The 26,972-nt window shown below is 35.7% G+C and overlaps 1 protein-coding gene across 1 annotated transcript in view; it reads right to left on the bottom strand.

The window, feature by feature from the left end:
- DOK6 (docking protein 6) overlaps positions 1–26,972 on the bottom strand; it is a 411,319-nt gene that overhangs the window by 237,494 nt on the left and 146,853 nt on the right. The window contains exon 3 of the mRNA XM_070627867.1: positions 9,877–9,991. Within this exon, the coding sequence (XP_070483968.1) occupies positions 9,877–9,991 (115 nt within the window). The remainder of the gene's footprint in view (positions 1–9,876; positions 9,992–26,972) is intronic.

Genomic DNA, 26,972 nt, shown 5'->3' with positions numbered 1-26,972 from the left:
TTTTATGACATACAGATGCATTTGTGTGTATCTGTGTGCATGTCTGTGTGTTTAGACACATGTTCAAAATATTGGGATCTTTATGGTATATTTTATAAACTTAATTTTTCATTTAATATATGATCTGCATCTTTTCAAGTCAACAAATACAAATTTACATCATCTGTTTTAACTGCTGTGAATTATTTTGTTTTTAAAATCAATGACAAACTGATAGACAATTAGCTCATTAATTGTTTTATTTTATAAAAAGCACTGTAGTGGTCATCCTTGCACATAAATTTGTCCATTTTCTAGCTTTTACCCATGGTGCTTGTTTGCTTATGATTTTGGTCATCTTGGCTGGTAAATTCGTATTTTATTCTATTTTATTTTATTTATTTATTTTTTTGAGGAAGATTAGCCCTGAGCTAACTGCTGCCAATCCTCCTCTTTTTGCTGAGGAAGACTGGCTCTGAGCTAACATCCATGACCATCTTCCTCTACTTTATACGTGGGATGCCTACCACGGCATGGCTTGCCAAGTGGTGCCCTGTCTGCACCTGGGATCCGAACCGGCGACTCCCGGGCCGCGGGGAAGCAGGAACGTGCGAACTTAACTGCTACGCCACCGGGCCAGCCCCTAAATTTCTATTTTAGAGGGTGCATGTGGGAATCCCAAGAGGCATGGGTGGCTGAAGAAGAATTACCAATCCTGGGTCATTTTAGATAAATTCCTGGGCTTGTGGCACCTAGGATCATGAAGGTGGAATAACAGGACAAAAATGCCAGCCAGGGCAGGCAGACGATTGAAATTTTCACCGAAGCCTGGCCTAGAAGAGGAAGTCTCCTAGTCATTCTCCTTTGTTGGTATTTGAATGTTTTTCTTTACTCACTTCTGACTGACAGCTCTCAATTCTGTTTCCCCAGCTTGTGGAAGCCAAGGCACCGCGCCTCTTGTCCTGTGGCCACAGCTGTGAAGAGCCATGCACGTTCCATGTTCACTGCAGAGATGAACCAAGGTCCAATTTACTCCTCTTGAAAATGTTCTCTTCTTTTTAGCTTTTCATGGAAGCCCCTTTTGGTAAGCTGAACTATGCACTTAAATGCTTGGTATATCTTACTTAGTACTTGTTTTACTTAGTTATATTTTACTTAGTAATTATTTCTAAATATTCTCAGTACATAAAGTCAGCCTTATTTCTGAGGACACAAAGCTTGTATTGCTTCAGTAACCAGAAAGAAAAATAATTTGTAGTTTAAAAAGAAGGAACTTTAATTTGCCCCATTTGTGTTCAAAACAAAGTCCAAAATCGTGATCCCCTCTTAGCTTTTTCCACTCTTCTGCTCCTGCTCCCAAAACTACTTTAAAAACACAAAGGCATTTCATCATTTCTTGTTTGTATTTATACACGGAATTCCATTTTCTCTCCATCTGCCTGTGGAAATCCATTCAAAGTCCTCTGCGAATAACATGTACATATATTTTTAAACCTGATTCTGAAGAGCTCTGTGTTAGTACTAGGACTGTCATAATAAATGATCACAAACTGAGTGGTTTGAAACAACAGAAATTTATCCTCTCACAGGTCTACAGGATGGAAGACCGAAATGAAGGTGTCAGCAGAGTTGGTTTCTTCTCGAGGCTCTGAGGGACCATCTGTTACACGCCCCTCTCCTGGTTTCTGGTGGCTGTTGGCAATGCTTGGCATTCCTGGGTTGTAGCTGCATCTTTCCAATCTCTGCCTACATCTTCACATGACCTTCTCTCTCTGTTTCCTCGGTGTCTCTGTACCCAAATCTCCCTCTCCTTTCTCATATAAAGATACTGTCATTGGATGTAGGGCCTACCCGAATCAACTATGACCTCATCTTGACTTCACTGCATCTGCAAACACCTTATTTCCAAATAAAGTAACAAGGATTCGGAATTGAACATACCTTTTTGGGGGTTACCCATTACAACTCATTACAAACTCTGCTTACAGTATTGCTTTATTTTGTGCTACTGGAGGATTGTGCAGTAAGACCTTTTCCTAATCTGTTTATAGTGAATCTGTTACAAATGGATGGATATATGGGGACAAGGTAGCAAAAAACAAATTCAGTCTTGAGGCCTACTGCACTATTGAACACTAATTGTTTAAAATATTTTCTAGATATTTTAAAGAAAAATGTCTTACTTTTTTTTTTTTTTTTAAAGATTGGCACCTGGGCTAACAACTGTTGCCAATCTTTTTTCTTTTTTTTTTTTTTTCTGCTTTATCTCCCCAAACCACCCCCCCTCCCCGCCCCGTACACAGTTGTATATCCTAGTTGCATGTTCTTCTAGTTGTGGGATGTGGGATGCCGCCTCACTGTGGCCTGATGAGCGGTGCCACATCCTCGCCCAGGATCCGAACCCTGGGCCACCGCAGTGGAGCCCGCGAACTTAACCACTCAGCCACAGAGCCAGCCCCACATATTTTTAACTTAGTTTACTGAGATGAGTTGCCACTTGAAGAAACATACTCAATTTTTAAGTCCTTGTTCCACACTTCAAATGAAAGTTTTTTCCCCATAAAAACATTCAAAACATTTTTCTGCTCCAAAGATTTAAAAAAATCTGGCACCCAATTATAGATGGCTTGATTTCTTAGAAAAGCACAGTTCTGTATAGCAGAGGAGCATATGGTACAATTTTAGAGCGACACATCCAAGGTAATATTCTTTGTGTAAATTCCAAAAATAAAGCAAAAGTACATTTTCTTAATGTACAGAATAAGGAATGACAATGATGTCTCCCTATCTGACCATTTTCCAGCTGGAACTCCATTAATTGTTCATAAAACTTGAAAAATATTTTGTAAATTCTTGCACATACAGCTGTTAATTCTAAAAATGCTTTCTGGAGCTTGGTGGACTTTGGGGGAAATTGATCTGGTTGGCTCAGAGAAAGGGCACAAGAGTTAGCTGGTGCTTCATTGTGTGAAATGATGGGCAGAAAACCATGCAGGGGCAGCCCAGCAGGAAGGGCACTGTGCTGGAGGTGAGGATGGGGTGGCTGGATGGTACAGAGTGCTGACACAGCAGATGATCAATAAGCTGCAGCTCCTTCTACTGTTTACAAAGTTCAAAGGCTGAGAACCAAGGCAGGACCAGCGTGAAACTGAAAAGTGAAACACTGGAACAGGGGCATAAGGAAAGACTCTCAGGATCTGTACTAGATGTGAAACTCTAGAAATTGATGGCTGGAGAATATCAGTCTGCAGTGAGTGATTAAACTAGAACACAGTATTACATGTGTTACACTTAACTGTAGATGCTTAAATTAATTGTTAACCAGTTTACACATTTTCCTCTCACGGTGAACTAATTCCTCTTTCTTTCTAATGTCCTAAATCAAAGAATGTCTTCCAGGTATGATGCATTAGCCACCTTCATTCTAAGTGGCGTCAACTCACCTCAGTCATGATTTTGGTGCCTAAGAAGGGATATTCTTGACTGAATCTACCAGACCATTTCACTTACCTGTTACACATTAGCGCCTGGACACTATGAGGTAGTTAAGCCTTATAAAATTTGCTCAAATCAGTTCTGTCTCTGATTTGTTTATCATGCCAACCTTCTAAATCATGCCCATATATTACCAAAATAATTCAATGTCCTTGTAAGAGGGTGCAACTTAAGGTTTGGTATTTTTATTCAATGTTGAGTCTGAGAAGAGCATTAAAAATTCAAAGTCTCAATACACTGCCACTGCTACACAGCATTTCACTTTCTCTAAAGAAGTAACTTTAAAATCTCAACATATTTCAGATCACATAAGGCCACTAGATCCTGTTTTTTAATGATTTTTTTCCAAGTCTCTTAGCAGGATAGCTAACAACCAGATGGTTATAAACCAGCAATTTTATTCCACAGTGACTGAGTCAGCTGGAAATATAAGTTGTTACAACTTCATTCAATGTCTTTTGTATCGAACAATCAGTAAACAGAAATGTCTCCCATTATCTCCAAAGTAAATGGACCGCTCATAACAGAGCTGCACTGACATCACCTGAAACTGAAGCGGCACGTTTATCCACAGACCGTGTAACTCTGAGAGCAGCACTGAATGTTTTTTCTAATGTCACACCTTAATTTGACTTCTTAAATGAAATAAAATAGATTTCCTCCTTTGTACTGGATATATACCAGCTGTCATTTTGAGTTATATAACTATATTTTAACAATTTAAAGTCATATTTGACTATATAACTGAACAATCATTAAAATCTATTAGTTATTTCACTGGCTTTATTAAATTAGCCTTATTACCACACACATGAAAAGTTCTGTAATCTGGGCGTGTATCTGAAGTGCAGAGCTGTCATGAGGGAACTTTCCCTCACTCTTAAGCAGAAGCTGAGCCCTTCCAATATTAATAATCCACATAGTTCAAAGGATTTACTAATCAGGAAATAGGAATTCTTTGTGGAAAATCAAATAAAAAATACTTTTGGTGAAAGAATACATACACACATATATATCATTTATTATAATATTAATGAATAGTAATTGCACTTTACAGTAGGTTCCATTCACCTAAGTCCAAGAACAGATTCTTTGCCTTGTATCTAAAGCTTTAACAGATGCAGAACAAGTTCATTTCCACCGTTTACAGGTTCTATGCCACAGACGGGAGGCAGCACAGGTTTTGTAATTGCACATATAATAAAAATGCTAACTGAAATAAAGGCTTAACTGCATGCCTATTGCCTTTCATTTTGAATTCAAGAATGATTTTTTACTGCATCTTCTTTGGACTTTTTTGCCGTAGGAAAGATTAAATGAATCCTGGAGAAGAAGTAAACCATAGAGAATCCTCTGAAAATAATGCTTTCTTAAAACAATCAGGAATAAAATATAAGATACAAATACATCTTAATGACTAATACAAACAATCATGGGGGAAAGAAGTTATTTTACAAAACAAAGTTCTCTCAGAAACAAAGATACAAAATTTGGGAAATACAACGTGAATAAACTGAAACGTGATTAACTGATATCCAGGTATTTCAGGTACAAAATAGTTCTTACGTGAAAATTTTTAAAAATTTAATGATAAATCTGTGGCTATATTGGGATTTAGGTTTTACCTAAATATTTTTCATTTTTAATGTGGGAAATTTATTCAATTCATGAATATTCTATTATAGAATTTGGATGGAAGAAACTATAAAAAGAACTTCATTACATTACAGAATAAATTCAGTGCTTCAAATAATTATTTAGGAAATTCACCAGGTTGTTCACACTTTAAATACTACTTGCCCTAAATTACTTGGAGATAAGTTTTCAGGCTTCATATGCTGACAAAGACAGCTCTTTTCCTGTTTTCCTTTCCCTAATGAAGATAACCAGAATCTCGTACCCAAACTCTGGGTTTCCAACATCTAAGCCATCTATCTGCTCCTTCATTTACTAGGCATTGATATGAGATTGAACATTAAAAAAAAAATAAAGGCTCTCTTTTCAAAGAACAGTCAAAATGCAGAAATTTTCATTTGTATTCAACAATTTTAACTCATAAAATTATTACAGCAGAGCTGGTGGGCCGTGGCAATTTACACACCCACACACATGTGTGTGCACACAGCACACTGGTCCTCCATCACAAACACAGAGCAATCTGTTATTTGGCAATTTAAATAATTTTTTCCCATGAAGATGCCAAATTAGTCTTTAAAACTTGTTTTGAAAAACAACCATCTCTTTGAAAAAGGAGAATGATAAATATATCATCATAACAAAAAAATACAAATTTTATTCGTTCATTAATTCATTAATTTAACAAATTTTTATTAGCACTGTGGTGCTGGGAATTCCAGGGTGAGAAAGACAATATGGTCGTGGCTTCATTGAGCTTAAAATCTGAGAGACTAGAGAAATTTTGAACAGGGCATGTAAACTTCAAGTTCAGGGTGCTGTGGGAGTGTAGAGCAGGGGCAGTAAGTAAGAGGAGGGGGCAGGAAGCATGAATACCTATGCTGAAATGGAAGGAAATGTAGACGGTTGGGTGAAGAGTGTGTGATGGGGACACAGTAGGTTGGGGAGGAGCCCATGGAAGGGCTCCATGTTAGGAAGGAGCAAGACACACATGTACGTACTTGTGCACACATTTCTTTCTGTTCATAGAACATACACGAGCTACATAGGCACACATTTAGGATTACTTCTATTGTTTGTCGTTACTGTTGTCAGTTTCTTTTTACCATATTAGAATGTGCCAAACACTTTTTTTTGTTAAGTTACATGCTTTTTAACTACAAAATACGTCATAGATAACTTTCAGATGATAAAGATCCTATTTTTTACTGTAAATTTTATTGAGATAATTATAAATTCACATGTAGTAATAAAAAATACTACAGAGAGATCCTGTGTGCATTTTGCCCACTTTACCCCAATGGTAACATTTTGCAAAATTATAGTATAATATCATAACCAGGATATTGACACTGAGAGTTCACTGATCTGAATCAGATTTCATCAGTTTTACTTGTACTCATTTGTGTGTGTGTAAGATCTACACAATTTATCACCTGTGTAGGTTTGTGTGTGCACCACTACAATCAATAAAACTGCTCAATTCCAATAAAAGTTCATGTTACCCTTTTATGACCATACATCCTCCCCTCCCCACAGCCCCAACCCTGTACCTAATAACCTCTGGCAACCAATCTGTTCTCCATTTCTAAAATTTGTCATTACACAGATGTCATATAAATCGAATCAAAGTACATAATCTTTTGGGACTGGTGTTTTTTCACTTGGCATAATTCACTAGAGATTCATCCAAGTTGCTGCATATAACAACACATCGCTCCTTTGTATTGCTGAGGAATGTTTCACGGTGTGAGTGTACCATGGTTTGGTGAAGGATATCTGGGTTCTGCTCAGTTTTTGACTGTTATGAACAAAGCTACAATGAAAATTTCTGTACAGGTGTGTGTGTGTGTGTGCGCGTGTGTGTGTGTGCGAATGTAAGTTTTCATCTTTTTCCAAGATAAATGTCCAATAGTGCATGGCTGGACCGTGTGATAATTACGTTTGATTTTATTTGAAACTGCCAATCACTTTCCAGACCGGCTGTAGCATTTTCCACTCCCATCAGCAATGTACGCATGATCCAGTTTCTCCGCAACCTCACAAGCATTTAGTGGTGTCACTATTTCTTTAATTTTAGCCATTCTGATAGGTACATAATGATATCTTATTGTGGTTTTAATTTGCATTTTTCTGATGACCAACTTGCTTTAAAAAAAATTGGATATGTTCATGTGCACATTCACATATGAATAATTTCACATCAATGGGATAGTTTAAATGCTGGGCATTGTCTTCTGTTCATTTTATTTTCTTACTTTTCCTTTTTTGCTTGCCTTTTTTCTCTGTCTTCATTTCCCATCCAACTCATCATCATCTCCCCACAACCCAGGTAACACATGTTAAAACACCTTCTCTTTCTCTCATAGATTCTTTTATAAAATGTGATTATTCAGTATATACCCCTCTGTGTCTGTCTTGCTTGAACAACTAAACTTTACAGAAATGTCTCCAGGTTAATTGGTTTAATTACGACTCTTTCTAGTGATTGCACAGTATTTCACAATAAGGATATGCCATAATTTGTTCAACTATTCTCTTGATAGCCATTCGTTTGTTTCCAATTTTGTTGCCATTACATATAACGTGCTTAAACCTACATCCTCAAGTACTGGTGCGTATGTTTATATGGGAATTGTTTACAAAGAGGTTCACTGAGTCAAGGATATGTATAATTATATAATAGCAGTTGTCAGTTTTCTTGAAAAAAATAATTGAAACAATTCACATTCCCACTAGCCATTATGTGAATATACTTTACCTGCATTTTCCTTAGAAATAGAAGAGTTTTTTTTTATAATCTTGGATTTAATCTTATTGCTATTTTGATTTTCACATCCCTGACTGCTTTACAGTTTGTCTTTTTTCCATATAATTTTGTCATTTTATCAACAGATATAGACTACTGCATCTTAATATCCATCTAAAAAATATAATTTGCAAGAAAAAGTACTCAAGCTCCTTGTTTGTATCTTTCAAGTACTTTCTTTTTTTCCACTGGCATGTGCCATGAGGTTAAGACAATTTTTAAAAATCCTGCAGTTGTTTGCTAACCACTTTTAGTCCTAGCTTCAAGCAGACTGTTATATCCAGACATAAAAAGTGATTTAAAAAAAAACAAATACTAGTTTCAAACAAGTCATAATTTAAAGTAGTTGAAAAGTTTTTGCTAGAAATTCCAATAAAAGCATTCCTCCATTTTTACGTTTGAATCTGGCTTCACCCTCACTGTCAGGAAATTCTTCTGCTAGAAATAAAGGCCATTTTCTTTTCATGAACAGCCCTTCATTTCTCAGAAATCTTACATGAACCAAGAAATCCCCACCACCAAACACACAAACAAAACCTTCCAATTTCAGACTTGTGGGTTACAACTGTGAGTCTGAATTTCGTAATTCTGTAGAAGAATTGTGTAGAAACATAATTCGACGTCATTCTTATCTGAAATAACAGACTCCAGTATTGTCCATGTATCCACAATATGGCTCAGTACAATCTCAAAAATATAAAAGGGTAGTGAAAACTGAAACTTGAAACATACAAACAATAGTGAAAACTATCTTTCATCTATTTTGGAAAACTAATTTTCAGGCTATTAGTTTTAATATGAGACATTATTTAAGAGCTCAGAGAAAAGTGAAGTGGTTAGACAGTGAACAAGAAGGCACAAACGTTTTTGGATATTAATATATGATACCAGCAAGTGTGGGACAGATTCTATTACAAAATAGGGATTTATATTACCAGTTAACAGATTTCTATGTAACTCCAAAAAGTCAATTTTAAACAATGAAATGAGGTCAGATGACAAGTAAAGAAAGTATAGCAAAAGGGATAAAGGCATTCAAGGAAAGAGGAACACTTTGATAAATTCTAATTCAACATAGCAAAACTAAGATAAGTGTAGGTAAGGAGGTGTGAGCAATTCTCTTTAGGCAAAGTTACATTATCAGTTTTAGAATAATATAACCTGATATTAATTATATCCATAAACTTTATAAATCCAGAAGCTGTATTTCCTTTTAAAAAATACTCAATAAAGCTTCTCCTAAAGCCTTCACTATCATTTTAAAGTTACATCTTGTGAACCCTCAGGGCTTATTGCTTCCATCCATTATCAAATGAATGTACCACTTCATTGAGCAAAATCTTTAAAAAGCTATCATAAGCCAACTAATATATTACATTGCACAGGGATTCCAAAGTGAAAAATCATGCAAGTTCAAACTATAAACTGCCTTATGTCTCAATAATGTCAGAGCGCTTTATGAACTGGGATTCTAAAATCGAATCTGAAATGTAGTTACTGGTAGTACTGAAAATCCATGAAAGCCGCCAATTGCTCAAAGTTCTGTTTGGAGATGTCTGGGGACGTTGGCTGTGCCTTGCCCCGCTTTGCCATGGCAGTATCATGTTGGCCCACCACATGCCTACAGCTGCACTCAGTAAGAACCAGAAAGTCACATCACAAGCTTGCCCTAACAACATCTTGCAGGCTTTGTTGACTTAATTCTCCAAGCTTGAATGGAAACCTCAAGAGTCCTCCAACCACCTGGGAGCAAAATCCAGACACAGAAGGATAATGAACAAGCACTGAAAACATCTGCTGAAATCAATTTGTTGAGCGGCTTATTAAAGTCTTCTACGGCACATTCTCATCACAATCAGCCGTCCTATTCGGCGGTGTATCTTAATCCATCTGGGCTATAGTCTCAGAAGCACCTCAAATGCCTCACACTACATGTAGACGGGGCTAGCAGTGCTTACCTGACTCACAGGCAAAGGTCTTTGACGTTTCATCGTGAAAGATAATTGCCACCGCGTGCTTCTTTGTCTCTCGAGGCAGTCTCGTTATATTTTTGATGTTGTGCAGTTCAGTTACCTTGAAAGAAAAATACGTCTAACTGAGTGTACAGTAGACACTATATACCAGAGGATTAAACAGAACGATCAGTTATTACTGCCTTTAGCACCTTGCCAAAGGATATTGGTACTCATTTCTAACTAAGTGTTGCCAAAAACAATACAGAGAACAATACAGACAAAACATCTTCCGTTATGCCCTCAATTTTGGTCATTGTTTGCTGAAATTTGAAATAGTCTAAAAACTATGGAGAAGAACAGCTCAATGAAAGCAAGGAATCTATGTTTTTATTAAAATTTTATCTTCTGCACACAATAGCAGGTGTGGCACAGAGGAGACTTTCAATAAATTTTTGTTAAATATTGATTGGATTTAATATCTCACCTCTCTCCTGACTCACCCATCATGCAAGTTCCTGAAAGGACTATTGTCCTGATGCCACTGACACCTGTCGACTGGCAAATGACTAAATGTTTGGAATCATTCAATATAAGCAAAGAACCTGCTTCTTAGAAAAATGGACACAGTGTTTCCAGACTCACATCCCCTACTCACTCACCAAGGTCCATCCGTGATTTACGGGCCCAGGTTAACAACTCTTTATTCATTGGGCAATTAATAAATACTTAATAAACTTATGTACTTTAGCTGCCAAGTCATGATGAGTACAAGTTCTTCTGCTACCCCTTGTGTATCTTTTATTTTTCTCCACAATCCACAGAAATGGCCAAATGTCTATTTCCTCAACTACTCTGCAAACACACCATTGCAATAATAATGTTGGATGAGTTAATTTTTAAAATTCACTTCTCAGCATGCTGAATGCCATTATTTCTTCTAATACAAAAGATTGGACAGGTTCATTTTCATTTTCATTTAGTTCAAATATTTAAAAATTTCTCTTGAAGTTTCTTCTTTGTCATCAAATTCTTCTTTGATGAATGTGTTATTTAGAAGTATATTGTTTAATCTCCACATATTGTGGGATTTTCCAGCTGTCTTTCCACTCTTTCTAGCTTAATTCCACTGTGGTGTAAGGGCAGGTATTGTGTGATTTGTATTCTTTCAGATTTGTTAAGGTGTGTTTTATGGCCCAGATTATGGTGTATCTTGCATGCTCCATGTGAGCTGAGAAGAACGTGTTCTGCTGTTGTTTGATGACATAGTCTGGAGATGCCCATTATATCCAGTTGATTGATGGTGCCGTTGAGTTGAACTCTGTCCTTACTGATTTTCTCCTTGCTGAATCTGCCCATTTTTGAGCAAAAGATGATGAACACTCCAACTATGATAGTGGATGCATCCATTCCTCCTTGCAGTCTCATTAGTGTTTGCCTCACATTGTTTAACACTCTGTTGTTAGGTGCATACACATTAAAGATTACGTCTTCTTGTAGGATTGACCAGTTCATCAACATGTAATGCCTTTCTTTATCGCTGATAATCTTCCTTGCTTTGAAGTCTTCTTTGTCTGAAATTAATATGCTACTCTTGCTTTCTTTTGATTAGTGTTAGCATGATGTATTTTTCTCCATCCATTTAATCTATATGTGTCTTTATATTGAAGGTGGGTTTCTTTTTGATAACATATCATTGGATGTTGTTTTTTCACCCACTCTGACAATCTCTGTCTTTTAATTGGTGCATTTAGACTATGTTCAAAGTGATTATTGATATGGTTGTATTAATATCTACTATATTTGTTAGTTTTCTGTTTGTTGCCTTTGTTCTTTATTCCTATTTCGTCTTCCACTCTTTTTCTGCCGTTTGTGCTTTTAATTGTGCATTTTACATGACTCCATTCTTTCCTCCTTTCTTAGCATATCAATTATAATTCTTTATTACTTTTTTAGTCATTGCCCTGGAGTTTGAAATACCCACTTACAAATATACATTTAGATTATGCTCTTCTTTTCTTTATACAGATCCAAGTGTCTGACATATATTATTTCCCTTCTCTCCAAAGAACTTCTTTTAACATTTCTCGCAAGTCAGGCCTACTACAAAAAATTCTCTCAGCTTTGTTTATCTGACAAAGTCTTAATTTCTGCTTCACCTTTGAAGGATAATTTTTCAGGGTGGGTGGTTTTAGGTTGGTGGATTTTTTGCTCTCAACACATTAAATATTCCACTCAACTCTCTTCTTGCTTGGATGGTTTCTGAGGTGAACACAGATGTGGTTCTTATCTTTGTTCTCTATAGGTAAGGTGTTTTATCCCTCGACTTCTTTCAGAATTTTTTTCTTTACTTTTGATTTTCTATAGTTTGAAAATGGTATGCCTAGGTTTAGTTTTCTTTTTTTTTTGCATTTATCCTGCTTGGGGTTCACTGAGCTTCCTGGATCTGTAGTTTTGTATGTGACATTATTTAGGGGAAACTGTCAGTCATTATCGTTTCAAGTATTTCTTCTGCTACTTTCTATTTTCCTGTCGGTATTCCTATTATGCATATATTACAACTCTTGTAGCTATCCCATAGGCCTTGGATATTAATTTTTTTTTCCGGTCTTTCTTTTTGCTTTCCAGTTTGGGAGGTTTCTATCACGATATCCTCAAACCCATAGATTCTTTCCTCAGCCGTGCCCAGTGTACTTGCAAGTTCATCAAAGGCATTCTTCATTTCTGTTAATGTTTTTGACCTATTTTTCTTTTCGATTCTTTCTTAGGATTTTCATCTCTCTTCTTACATTGCATATCTGTTCTTGTATACTGTCTACTTTATCCATTAGAGCCCTTAGCATATTAATCTTAACTGTCTTAAGTTCTCAGTCTGATAATTCCAACATCCGTGCCACATTAGGTTCTGATGTTTCTTTTGCCCCTTCTAATTGTGTTTTTTTGCCATGTGGTGTGCCTTGTAATCTTTTCTTGATAGCCAGATATGATGGAATGGGTAAAAGGAATCGTTGTAAATAGGCCTTTAGTAAGTGGTGGGGAGGTGTGGGGGAGGGGAAGCATTCTATAGTCCTGTGATTAGGTCTCAGTCTTTAGTGAGCCTTGCCTCTGGACTAGGAACTTAAGTGTTTCTCGGTCCTCCCCATCTGAGGTGAGAGAAGATGGCTAGAGTTGACAGGAATTGGATATTTCCCTTGTCTTTGACAAGGGTACCACTTTTGACTTGCTTGATCAATTTTCAATGCTTTTCACTTTATCAAGCATGTTTAAACTACACATGAAGGATTCTGATGAGCGGAAACGAGTCAATTCCATTCATGACTCACAATGCCATCCTAGAAGCACTATCCATCACTAACTAGTGTTATAATTGGGACGAAACGTACAGATATATTTCATATATTTTTAAAACTTTGGTCCTCCATTTTCAAAGACAATACCTCTGATGTTGATTAGGATATAATAGTACAGAAATAGTTAAAATTATGAATTCATGACCAAAAATTGTACCCATGTCATGTAAAGTAATATCTGTAAAATAAAAGTATGTGACTACATTTTTAAGAGCTTGGTGTTGTCACATTTCCCTCTAAAGTCCGTAGTTACCTAGATTTCTTGTCTCCTAAAATAACAAGTTCAATGTTCAGGGTTTCTGTGTAGGCTACTTAGAGGAGACCTTTTATTCTCTGTCACAATGAATTTACAGTTCTGTCACATTGCTTGAAAATTAATCTTAATATATCCTCTTATCATATTTGTTTTTCTCTCTACTTGTAATTTTCTCATTTAAGATTAACATGCAATATTAAAATGGGTAAGACAAGTGATTTTAAGTTAAATAAACTAACTTAAAAACTTTGCTTCACATAATGAATATATACAAATACATATATATGTGTATTTATACATATACTACTTACATATATTATATAAATATTTCATATCTATCCATCTATTTGAAAATACCCATTTTCTCTTTCAGGAAAAAAAATTAGACACCAATATCTTACAGTGTCTGAGGATTAATATCCTGGGGAGAAAGATGAGAATGCTTTTTTTGGAACAATGATTCACATATTATATTCAAAATACATTAAAGCATGTTCTCAAATAAAGTTAATTTTTAAATGATTTGATAATTGACTCAAGTAATATTTAAGCCAAACGATGCTAACATAGTAAATAGAAGTTATATTTGAAAAAGAGATATTATTTTCAAGTGTAATTAATTTTAAACAAAAGATCTTACCAAAATTAAGTAGAATCTAAAAGCAATGAAGATTGTGTTGCTTAAGAATTCATGAAACTTATGTCATGTGAGCATGAAAGTGATATGTTGCTATATAAGATATATATAATGTCTAGTTGCAGAAAATGATGATATAAAAAATTTATTATTCTGCTCCAGGGCCTTACTCAAATGTTTTTATTTAGAAATATAAAAGAATATTGGAACAGATATTGTGGATTTCAGATTTTTTGTCTTCTCATAGCAAAAATCAAGAAAATAGATTAATGGCTAGCCTAGCAAAATGCAGCCAGCACCAGGGATTTCTGACTTCTGTGCCTTAGGCAATCTGACAGATGATGTAGTTCAAACAAAGTGCTTGCTTTTCTATAAAGCGTGCATTTGGAAATGCAGACCACCTCTTCCTGCAGACACTAGTGCACGGCTTTCCAGAACAGTGCGAGGCTGTTTGTTGTTGATCAATAGAGTGATGCCACCCACTTCAGTGTGTGCCCTAGACATTAAACAGATGCCAGGAAAGCAAAATAGTCATGAGAAGTATAAAATTCTACTCAGATCGTCTCGGTTAAGAAGTTCAAGTGTTATACTAGATTATAAAATGTGACAAAATCATACCCGACGGTTTTCTGAGGAGTTAGTGTATCTTTCAAATTGTTCCTCTTTAATTAAAAATATGTTTTAAAAAATATTTTGAATTGTAACAATTTAGGTCAAGATACAATATATTTGAAACTCTTAGCCTCACTTTTCACGCTTGGTACTTTATGGATTTACCATCCAGTAGAAAACTGTATTTTCTTAGCTAAGAACAACTTTTAAAATAAACGTTTTAAATGCTTCAAAGTAAAAATGTTTTTATTAGTCTAAAACCTGTCAATGTGACATAAAAGTAATTATCAATATTTATTAAGATTGTGAAATCCTAGAGCATTTCAGTTAATATATATCAATAAATTATTGGATCATTTAACAATTCAATATATATTTCTGAAATACTGGTTTTTCACATGGCTATAAAAGCATAAAATATTAATTAAACTTTAATAAAAGCATTAAAGTAATTATTTTAAATAAATATGAAATTAGAATTTAATTGAAGGAAAACTTACTTGAAAATGACTCAGACTGTTCAGGTCTAAGTCAATAAATGCCATGGTGAACAATTGGAAATCTTGAGGTCTAATAAGTGATACAATTAAAACTCAGATATAAACATACCTAAATGATGACTACTAACTGGTGCTGTCTAAGTTTTATTTCAAGGAGCAATCCTTAAGGAACTCGTGGTGATAAAGTTAGAGAGTTCAAAGGTGAAACACCACCTTTTTCTGTAGGACTTCATAATTCAGTTGGAGTGATCAGATTACAAATAACAGTAATAAATCCTATGACATAATTAAAAACAGAGCTAAAGCTGCATAGAGGAAGAAGATCTGTATTTCTACAACCAGTTTGTGGACATGGCACCTCGATTTTAAAGCACAAATAAAAAACTATATAGACAACTTCCAAACCTTACTCTCCTGCCCTACTTTGTTCATGTGGATTATATCTATTAATGATTACTATAAGAAATATTAGAACTTACAAATTATTCTATGTTTATTTATTTGTGTGTTTAAAAATAATAATAAACTCATTTTATCATAACACAAATAATATTTTAAAACTAAAAAATTCCCCAAATAGGAGAACAGTGGCAATGCTTTTACATTTTTGCACAACTCTTAACATCTGTCTTAAGAAATGATAGCTTGGAACTCATTATCTTCTTCAGAATTCACCACCTGGAAATATATTGATTAAGTATATACAGAAAATAAGGCCTTACACAGACATGAAGTTGTAAAAGGGAAGAATAATTTCAGAGCAGTTTCAGCCAACTGTGGATATTCTTCTTTGATTCTATCTCCAAACTTGACAAATGTTTTCTTAAAGATTATTGCCATGGAGACTCTGATATCATGTCAAATACATTTTACATTCTGTTGCATTAAAATCCATAGGACTATTTTCAACTTTGACTGGTCACTGAGAAAATATTAGTTGACTGAGTTATAAAGATCTTATAAATGTTGCCATAGTTTATTATCAATATAAAAATATTCACTAATATCAGCCTTGATTTCCACAGTAAAAGCTGTAGATTTTGAGAAGTTGTCAAACTCAAGAATGCAGACACAAGATTCCCAAATTTTAATTTTCACTTGAAAACTTAAATTTTAACATTGTTAAAAATACTGTCAGTTTTCCTTTAAGACAGGTCCATTTAGTTCATTTTTGAGAAAATGTCTCACAAATTCCCAAGTCTGAAGAACTGTAGTTTGTTATCACTCTTTCATTAAAACAGGTGTTCTCTGAAACATTTCTGTACAGTGAAGGAAACAATCAACTAAATGAACAGGCAACCTACAGATTGAGAGAAAATATTTGCAAACCATATATCTGATAAGAGATTAATATCCAAAACCTAAGGAACTCATGTAACTCAATAGCAAAGGAAACTCCAAATAACCTAATTAAAACCTGGGCAAAGGAACTGAATGACATTTTTCTGAAGAAGACATAAAAATGGGCAACAGACATATGAAAAAAGTGCCCGACATCACTAATCATCAGGGAAATGCAAATGAAAAGCATAATGAAATATCACCTCACATCTGTTAGGATGGCAATTATCAAAAAGATAAAAGATAGCAAGTGTTGACAAGGGTGTGGAGAAAGGGAACCCTGGTACACTGTTGGTGGTTATGTAAACTGGTACAGCCACTATGGATAACTGTATGGAGGTTCCTAAAAAAAAAAGAGACATTTGATCCAGCAATCCCTCTTCTGGGTACATACTCAAAGGAAATTAAATCAGTGCATCAAAGAGATATCTGCAGGGGCCTGCCCTGTGGCATAGTAGTTAAGTTTGCGCACTCGACTTTCGTGGCCCGGGGTTCATGAGTTCGGATTCAAGGTGGGGGCCTACGCCCCACTGTCAAGCCATGCTGTGCCAGGCAACCCACATATAAAGTAGAGGAAGATGGGCATGGATGTTAGCCCAGGAGCAATCTTCCTCAGCAAAAAAGAGGAGGATTGGTGGTGGATGTCAGTTCAGGGCTAATCTTCCTAAAAAAAAAAAAAAATTAAAAAAAGAGAGATATCTGCAGTCCCACGTTCATTGCAGTATTATTCACAATAGCCAAGATATGGAAGCAACCCAACCGTCTGTCAGTGGATGAATGGATACAGAAATTGTGGTATATGTACACAATGGAATACTATATAGCTTAAAAAAAAAGGCCTTGCCATTTGTGACAACATGGATGAACCTGGAGGACATTATGCTAAGTGAAACAAGCTGGACACAGAAAGCAAAATACTGCATGATCTCATTTACATGTGGAATCTAAAAACGCTGAATACATAGAAGTAGAGAGTAGAACATTAATTACTGGAGTGGGAAGTGGGGCAAATGCAGATATTGGTGAAAGGAAACAAAGTTGCAGTTATGTTGGATGAATGAGTCTAGAGAGCTAATGTGCAGAATGGTGACCATAGTTAATAATACTATATTGTGTCCTAGAACTTTGCTAGGAAAGTAGATTTCAGGCGCTCTCATCTCTCTCTCTCTCTCTCTCTCTCTCTCTCGCACACACACACACACACACACACACACGGTGACTGTGAAGAGATGGATATATTAATTAGCTTGACTCTAGTAATAATTTCACTATGCATAGGCATACCAAAACATCATGTTGCACACCTTAAATATAGACAAATTTTATTTTTAAAAAAGAATATGATAACTACTATTATTGTTTAGAGCCATGCCTTGATTCATGCTGCAGTTTCACCTACTATTGCTTTTGCATCAAAACCAAGTAAAAATTAACATGAGTGAAAATAACAAGTAACATATTAGTATTATGATGGAAAGAGTGTCATCTTCATGGACCACTCTAAGATCCACTGTTCCAGATACAGCACTCTCCCGGGCCCACAATCTCTGTTCTGTCGTAAAGTTTTGTCAATTCTATTTCATGAACCTTCCTCTTACTCATTCCTTGCTCTCCACAACTTCACCACTGGTTCAGACTCTCACTCTTTCTCATCTTAAATATTCCTATTATTTTCCCATCAGCCTACACACTCCCCTGTCTTCCATTATCTTGTTCATACTGATTCTGGACTAATATTTTTAATGTAAAGACTTGATCATGACCCTCATGTCCTTAAAACCATTTAATAACATCTTAAAAATTAAGTTCTCACTCCTTAGCAAGGACTTGAAGACTTTCAATGATTCACTTCCTACCTGTACATCTAATCTCATTTTTCTCCACATCAACCTTGAACACAAATTAAGTTCCAGCCATAAACAAAATCTTTCATTTTTCCTGAATAAGAGGCACGCTGTTTAGAGGTTAGGAAGTCTTTTACAGAATAATCTTCTTGGAGCACCCTGCTCCTTCATCTTCCTGTCAAGCGCACAATCATTCATCAAGACCAATGGGCAAGTCTTCCCTTAGTTTTCCTGGAGTGACTCATGCACAGTTAATAATTTGTTCCTGGGGTGGGGGTGGAGGGTTCTCAAGACTTTGACATTTTGATCTGAATTCAGATGACTTCCTGACTCATTATGAAACCACTGCGTTCTTACACTGGATTCAGAAAGTGAAGATTGTTCTTCTTTCATTAATTCATGTTAGTTTTTAAATCAATTCTTTACATAACTAGACTTCAATATAGGATTTTTTTTTGTTCTAAGCTTTCGTAATAATAATTTACATATTGGTATTACCCTCTACATTGTATGCTCCAATATTTGGGTGATAATATTTGCATAGAAATTTTACAATTGCTTCTGTCCAATAAAATTTCCATCAATTTTCCAGTAGTTGCTTCCTTATACTTGCCTCCTGTCGCTGAAAAATATGAATGTGTACCATTGGAAAAATTAATATAATTCATTCCTTCAGCTCCCTGTGACAGATATTATGTGCTTTGATACAGCCTTCCCGTGTTTACTATTTGACTATCCCAACATGTTCAATAATTACAAGCTTAGTCTTCTTTATCTTGGAAAGATTTAAGATCTCTCAAATATTAAATTGCCTTATGAAATGCATCATCTAGAAAAGACTAATTATGAATAAAATTATATTAGAATTGGAATTAACTATAATAGTCACTCTAGGCTGTCTACTCAGCCTCCAGTTCCAGCCACTTCATTCCTATCAGAACCTGATTTTGTTCAGTTATCCACCCCTACATCATGTAGCCCAAGTGCGCTGGTGGAAATCTCTCGCCCCTAGTATCCGGGTAGAACTCTTTACTCCTAGGGTAACAGTCTCCTTGCTTGTGGTTAGTTTAGGAAAGGCAATACGTGCCAAATAGGACCAAGGAGATGTGAACAGAAGTCTTCCGGTGGCTTCTGATCAATATTTTCTGATTTGATGGCAGCCCTCTTCTCAGTAGATGCTGTCCTGTCTTGATGTCACGATTCAGAAATGCCACAGATATTATTCTACTAGACTGAAGATAAAGGCAACCTTACAGTGGCAGAGTAGAGATTCGAACAAACAGATGGAAAACCCAAGTCCTCAGTTTTCATTCTTAAGCAAGAGTTACTGAATCAACCAACCCAGAAGCCAGTTTCTGTTTCTGGACATGCTGTAATATGGGATAATGCTTTTCTGCAAGTCGTTTGAGTTGGGGTTTCTGGTATTTGCCCCCTAAACATTCTAACTGATAAAGCAAACACAGAGCTGAGCTTTGCTCATTTAACAATGGGAAATGGCTGTCTCTATCTGGGTGGCTGTCACACAGTTAGTTAAAGTGATGACCAGAATAAAGGTCACACTTCCTGTTTCTCAAACTAGCGCTCTTTCCACCAATTTGTGCAGTAACTATTGCTCTGAAATTCCTGCAATTTATTAATGGCAAATAACAGCTAATCAAGAAGTTATTATAAGAAGGAGAATTCAACTGCAAAAGAGACTCAAATTGTAGGGATGATGGAAGAAATCCCAGGAAAACTCATTACCTTATTGCTCCTAAATTATTTTGACGTTGTCTATTTTAAAACAGAAAGCTAATCTATTTTCAAGTCTAAGAAATGCAGAAAATTAATATGCACTAAAATAGGAAATCTATATACTTCTTTCTCTCCTTTCCCCCCTCCTTCTCTCCCTTGCTCCCCATGTGTAAATTTAGCATGTCTAATAATATGTTTCACTGACTCTACGAACAAAAAGGATGAAACGGCTCAGTCAGCTATACCATCGTTCTTACTTTAAGAGCTACAGCTTCACTACACAGATATTAACAGAGACTACACAGATACAATGACTTAGTAGATGTACAAAGTTAAATCTTTTTATTACTGTAATGGTTGAATAGTGGCCCCCAAAAAGATATGCCCAAGTCCTAACCCCCAGAACCTGTGAATGTGACCTTAATGGGAAAAGGGTCTTTGCAGGTGTAATTAAATTAAGGATCTTGAGAGGAAATCATCCTGGGCTTAATGTGGGCTCTACATCCATTGACAAGTGTCCTTACATGAAGAGAGCTGAGGGGGCTTTGAGACGAGGACACAGTGGAGATGGACATGCGAAGGCAGAGGCAGAAACTGGAGTGATATTGCCACAAGCCAAGGAACACTTGGAGCCACTAGAGGCTGGAAAAGACAAGCAAGAATCCTCCCCCTGAGGCTTTGCAGGAGTGTGGCCCAGCCAACACCTCGAGTTCCAAATTCTAGTACCCAGAGCTGCGAGAGAGTAAATTTCTATGATTTTAAGCTACCAAGTTTGTGATAGTTAGGCCAGCCCCAGGAAACTAATAAGATTATAGAGGAATATTTGAAGATAAGCAGCCCAATTTGTGTTTTAAAGTTAGCAGTCTTGAATGAAGGCAAAATGACAGAAATAAAATCATGAAAATTTTGTATATAGCCCAAATTTCTCTACTATTAGTTTCTAAACAGCAAGGAATATATCTCTATTTATTTTGAGTCACCTGAAGTCATTAAATATGTTTTTTCCTTTTTTAAATTTTTGATTAATCAAAAAGTTCACACAGCTTTATAATGCGGTTCCCCAGAGGCTGAGCAGATGGTTAATATCAGGCAAGTGCTCCCTGCCAATGAACTCTGTCAGTGTTGGGGTCCCAGGGCAAACGCAGTAATAAGGTAACAAAGCATGAAGACTCTTTCAGGAAAACTGACTTATTGACATTTACTGGGGACCACCAGCAAGGCCAACCCGATACTGAGCAGGTAAGCTCTTCAGCTTCGGGGTTTTTAGCTCCTCTCAATTAGGGAACCAGGGGCCAGGCATGGAGGCAATCCAAGCCAAGATAAGGTAATGAAAAGGTGCAGATGAGAAGTTCTGAACACTCCAAAGGCTTTGCCCTCATTCTGTCCCCTACCTTGCTTATAGTCTAGATGTGGCCAATAATAAGTTGTCTTTATTTGTTTGGGCACACTAACAGGGAACAGAAGAGTGGCACTTTAGGGAACCTGCAATCAGTCTGAAACGTCAGGGTAAAGAACATTGGAGAACACTGTTGGCGGTATGCACTCTCTTTCCCATAGCAGAATTATGAGGAGTCTCCTGTCTGACCTCCTCAAACAGACCAAACATCTTGCAAAAACTTCTTCTGTGGTCTATAATCATAGATTTGTTGGTGATTTTCACCAGCATCAGAAAATTCTTGGTTAGTATTTAAGCAAGTCATTACACTAATTGTGCTTTTTGTAGCTCTGCTTCTTGGCATTTCTGGAATCAAAACATAGGAATAGGTACCTGTTGAATAAAGAAGTACAATGTTAACTGGATATGCTTGACAGCTGGGAAGAATTACTATGAGTTGACCAGGATAGCTGATCTATCATTATAAGAGGTGGAAAATAGTACGGAAAGGAGATCAAGTACTGGTGGCATGAAAAAAAAAAAAAAAAGACAACAGTTCTAGGGACTTTTGCTGTAAAAATGCTGTTGTAGCTGTTCAAGAGACACAAGGCTATGATTAGGGACAAACTATGCTGACATATATCAACCTTTAAAAGTGTCACAAGCTGGGTTCCAAATGGAAACAAGAAAAGGAAAGGTCTGAAAGAAAGTGCTTGCAGGTTAAGACCTTTATAAATGGTACCCGAGTTCAAATCATGGCCGCACAGACAGCTCCTCAAACTTGGTTCTCAGGCAAGATTGCCTGTTTGCCAAAAGTGAGGCAGTGCCTTCCTACCCTCGTCCTAAGTGGTTCTGGAAACACACTGACCCTTGCCCAGTAAATTATATAATCAATAGAAAAAAGGAACAAATTATAATCCAATCACAGGTGACAAAACTATCTGACAGTTCACAAGGAAGTTAATAAATCTGTCCCACTCGTAAGCAAAGATATGGAAGTTCTGCAAAATAGAATTAACAGAGTCAAGTTATTTTCTATTATCTGTCCAGACCTACACACTCATATCTACTGTCAACAACAAACCAAGTAGACACTTTTTTCTAGCACATTTGGATTATTTATAAAAATCGAACAGCTATAGGATGATAAAAAAAAGTCTTCATAAATTCAAAAGAATCAAATTTCAAAATTACGTTCTATGCCCATAATATGATATAATTAAAAATTTATAATAAATGGATAAGTAAATATTCCATAAGTATAAAAAGTAAATATTATATTTCTAAGGAACATATAAGTTTAAAAGGAAACTGTAAGTTAAACTATAAAATATTTACATTTTAATGAAAATGAAAATAAATAATAAATAAAAAATACATGGCTTTAAAAATATTTTTCATGAATGAGAAAGGTTGAAAACAAAGAACTCAGGCATTCAGGTGAAGAAGTTAAAAAAAACCAACAGAGCATTTTCATAAATAAAGGCATAATAAAGACAAGAGCAGAAATCAATGAAAGGAAGAAGAAAATGAGAAGTTTAAAAAACCAAAAGGTCTATTTGAAAGGTAAAAGAGATTTCTGGCAAGTTTGATGAAAGAAAACAGAGAGAAGGTAGAACTAAATCAAGTACAAGATGAGAAGGGAAAAACGGAACAAACAAAAAATCTAAATATTAATAGGAAGTTTGTAAACAACTGAATACTAATTAATTTGAACACATAGATGAAAAGATATATCTAGAAAAATATAAAATGCAAGGCAAAACTATAATGCTAATCGAATAAAATGTAAGATAATATCTTTGTGATGCATGGAGTGGGGGAGTATTTCCTAAAGAAAGCTACTGAAGCCCAGCTCAGGACAAATTGGAAGGCATTCAAATTTGCTGATTTCTGTTCAGTGCAGGACTCCATAAAGTTGACAGACAGATGATAGAGGTGAGAAATTATTTACAACATCTAAAACTGAAGTAAGACTAGTGTTTAGAATAGATAAGAGAACCTTGCAAAACAGCAAGAAAAAAATACAGGAACTCTGGCAGGAAAACAGACAAATGATATAATCAGTCAATTCCTGGAAGAATAAAGCCTGAAAGCAAACACGCATAGGAAGAATTTCTCAAATTCACTGCGTGTAGAAAAACACGTGTTAAAACACAATTGATTATCATTTTATACCCATCAGATCTGGAAAAGTTAATGAACGATGGAAGGCATCAATGAGAATGTGTGAATATAAAACCCACATGCATCCAGAAGATGTGTAGAATGAGGCTGCAGTCTGGAAAGGCATCTGGTAGTAAATATTTAAATTGTTTTCACCTATCTTTAACACAATGATCCCATTCATTTTATATATCCCAGAAAATTTCTCACATTGGATCATAAAGACAGTACAAAAATCTTAATTACAATATTGTTTGAGGTAATGAGAAGTTGCTAGCAATCTAGTTTCTATCACAAGGAGAATAGAAAAGTAAAATACAATGGGTGCAAACTATGGGGTATCATAAAGAAATTAGAAGCAAATGACAAAATGGACACAAAGAAATGCAAATAGGTCTTAAAAGCCATAATGCATGATGAATAAAAATAAGAAACACAATACGTTATGACACAATGGTACTCGAATTAACAACACAGTACATGTTCAAGAAACCAACAGTACACATTTATAAGAATCACACAAAGCTTTCCATCAAACATTATAGTAATTTTCTATGAAGGAGGAGAGATGAATGAGATTAAGTTATGAAAATAAAATAGATTAATCCATGTTACAGAAACCAATGATGATAGCATTCATTAATTGAGTAACACGATTAAATCAACCTGTGCAGCTAAGTTCTACCACACCAGGAAAAGAAAAAGGAAGGAAGCAAGGAAGGGAGGGAGGAACAGAGAGATAGGAAGTAAGGAAAATCCACTTTCCAAAGAAAAGTCAACCAAATGATGTGTCAACCACTATTATTTCTATGCTCATTACACCTTACCAATGCTCTGAATTAGTCTTCAGCTCAGCTGTCTATGGCTTGGTATATGATACCTTTTAACATAACTAATTGGCATAATTATGTTCTTCTAATAAAGACACAGAATATAAAAGAGTACTGGTATGATCATTAATATATCAATTCCAAAGAGTACAAAAAAGATAAAAGACTATAATTATTTTCCTAAGCTTATGAGACCAACTCTAGGTGTGATCCATGAGTTAAGTGTCAATCATGTTTAATGTTTACCTATATACTTATAGCATCCAGACATTATATCAGAATTACTTACACATTTGTATTCAGTTAAGTATATATATTTAGGTATATATAACTTCAAGTAATAGAAAACCTAATTATCAGTGACTGAAATTTGGGGTAGGCAAACTGTAGTCTGGGGGCCAAATTTGGTTTACCATCTGTTTTTGTAAATAAAGATTTATCAGAACACAGCCACAACCATTTGTTTACATATCGTCTATGGCTACTTAATATACAAGTGCAGAGTTGAAGAGTTGCAACAGAGACTATATAATCTGCAAAGCCTAAAATTTTTACTATCCGATCTTTTACAGAGAAAACTTTGCTGCCCACTGATTTAAACAAACAGAACTTTATTTTTCTCACATAAGAACTCTACAGTAGGCAATTATTGCTGTTGGTTCAGCAGTTTGATGATATTAGAGGCAGCATCGCAGGCCCAAATATCTGTCCTTCTCTTGGCATTTATCTTTTGCTCACTCCTCATGGACACAAAATGGGTTACAACTGGGTGTCGAGTCAGCAATAATTTAAATAAACCTCCAGGCCTGAATTGTCAAAGTTGTAGCATATTTCCCTTCAAATACAATGTCTATAATGTACATACCTCCTATAGGCCACGAGGGAAGGGTGGCTCTCTCACTTTTGCCAGCCTAAAAGAATTCTTTCCCAAATGAAAGATAAAACAAAAATGTAAATGGTTCACCACTAGAGTTAGGTCGCAATGCAGAGATCCCTGAGGTGCAACCGACCTACTCATGGGAGCTTTTTTAAAAGCAGAGCATTTTCTCCAGCCGGACAGAGAAGAGAAAGTCAGATTCCAAGCTTGAGAAGGCTTTGATGTGCCATTGGGTCTCAGCGAGGGAAAGAACCAAATATGTCAAGGATTGTGGGCAGCCTCTGGTTGTGGAGAGCAGCCCCTTTTGGAGACCAGCAAGGAAACAGGAACCTCAGCCCTATAGCCCTGAGTGGCTGAATTAGCCATCTACAGAAGGAGTTTGGAAGCAGATGTTTCTCTAGAGCCCTCAGACAACTCAGTCTGATGGACATCTTGACTTCAGACTTGTGAATCTCTCAGCAGAGGACCCAGGCACGCTGCACCTTTGACCTTTAGAACTGTGAGCTTACCAATGGGGGTTTTTTTGAACCCCTGAGTTTGTGGTAATTTGTTATACAACAATAGAAAATAAAAACTCTAGTCCAATTATTTTTAATGATAGAAGTGCATAACAGATCCAGCCTTTGGGGACAATGTTGGGTCTGACCACATCAGTTTACGTGCAAGATGAAACTAGACTAAAAGATAGGAAAGTTGACTTTTTGGCCCCCTATCAGAGAGTTGGCTATACCAGCCCTAAGACTAGGTCATATCATGGTAGCCCCAGCTCAGGAGTACAATTTCCCCTATAACGAGATAAACTTTTCATAAAGGATAAAAAGACATAAAAAGATTTCCAGGCTACTGAAAATCAGGTTAAAATTTAATTTTATAGTACTGTACACTAGATATTTAAATATGATTAACTAGATTCAAAGATATAGAAAAGAAGAATTAGGGGGAAATCATTGCATTTTTAAGCAAACATTTACAATCTCTCTGTTTCTCTTTTTGTCTCCAAAACCAACCAACCAACCAAGCAACCCACCTCATTTCCCCGAATATTATATAGTAGGAATTCAACCATTTCTTCAGGAAATCAAACTATGTGACAATAATTCTGAGCAGAACAAATTTAACAGTTATCATCAAAACAACTAATTTTACTGAGACTCAAGACCCATCTTTCCCTAAATTAAGAACCTGTCCTCTAATCAATAAAATCAGTTTATTGGCTGCTATTGGTTCATAACCTAGGATTGTTAATGTTCAATTGAAATTTTACCTTTTTTTAATAGAAGCATTGAATGTAAAAAGCTTTAGAATTTTTAAAATATCATACAAATTTTAAACAAATATGAAACAGCATTGTTATTTATAAAATAAAAGTTGCTAGATAGATATTTATAGCGAGGTACAAAGTACTAAATCAAGAACGAATTCACATTGGAATATTTTTCAAATTGTTAGTTGTAAATGAATATACATTCATTACTTGAGGTACATATATAACTTTCTGTTAATGGCAGAGAAACAATTTATCCTCGGTAAACATTATGCAATAAGCATTTCTCCTCTTGTATCTGTCAGATATTGAACAA

Source organism: Equus przewalskii, chromosome 7 (genome assembly GCF_037783145.1).
Source record: "Equus przewalskii isolate Varuska chromosome 7, EquPr2, whole genome shotgun sequence".
In the NCBI taxonomy this organism is placed as follows: Eukaryota; Metazoa; Chordata; class Mammalia; order Perissodactyla; family Equidae; genus Equus; species Equus przewalskii.
Note: the sequence above shows the minus strand (reverse complement) of the source record. Positions and strands in the feature narration are given on the sequence as shown.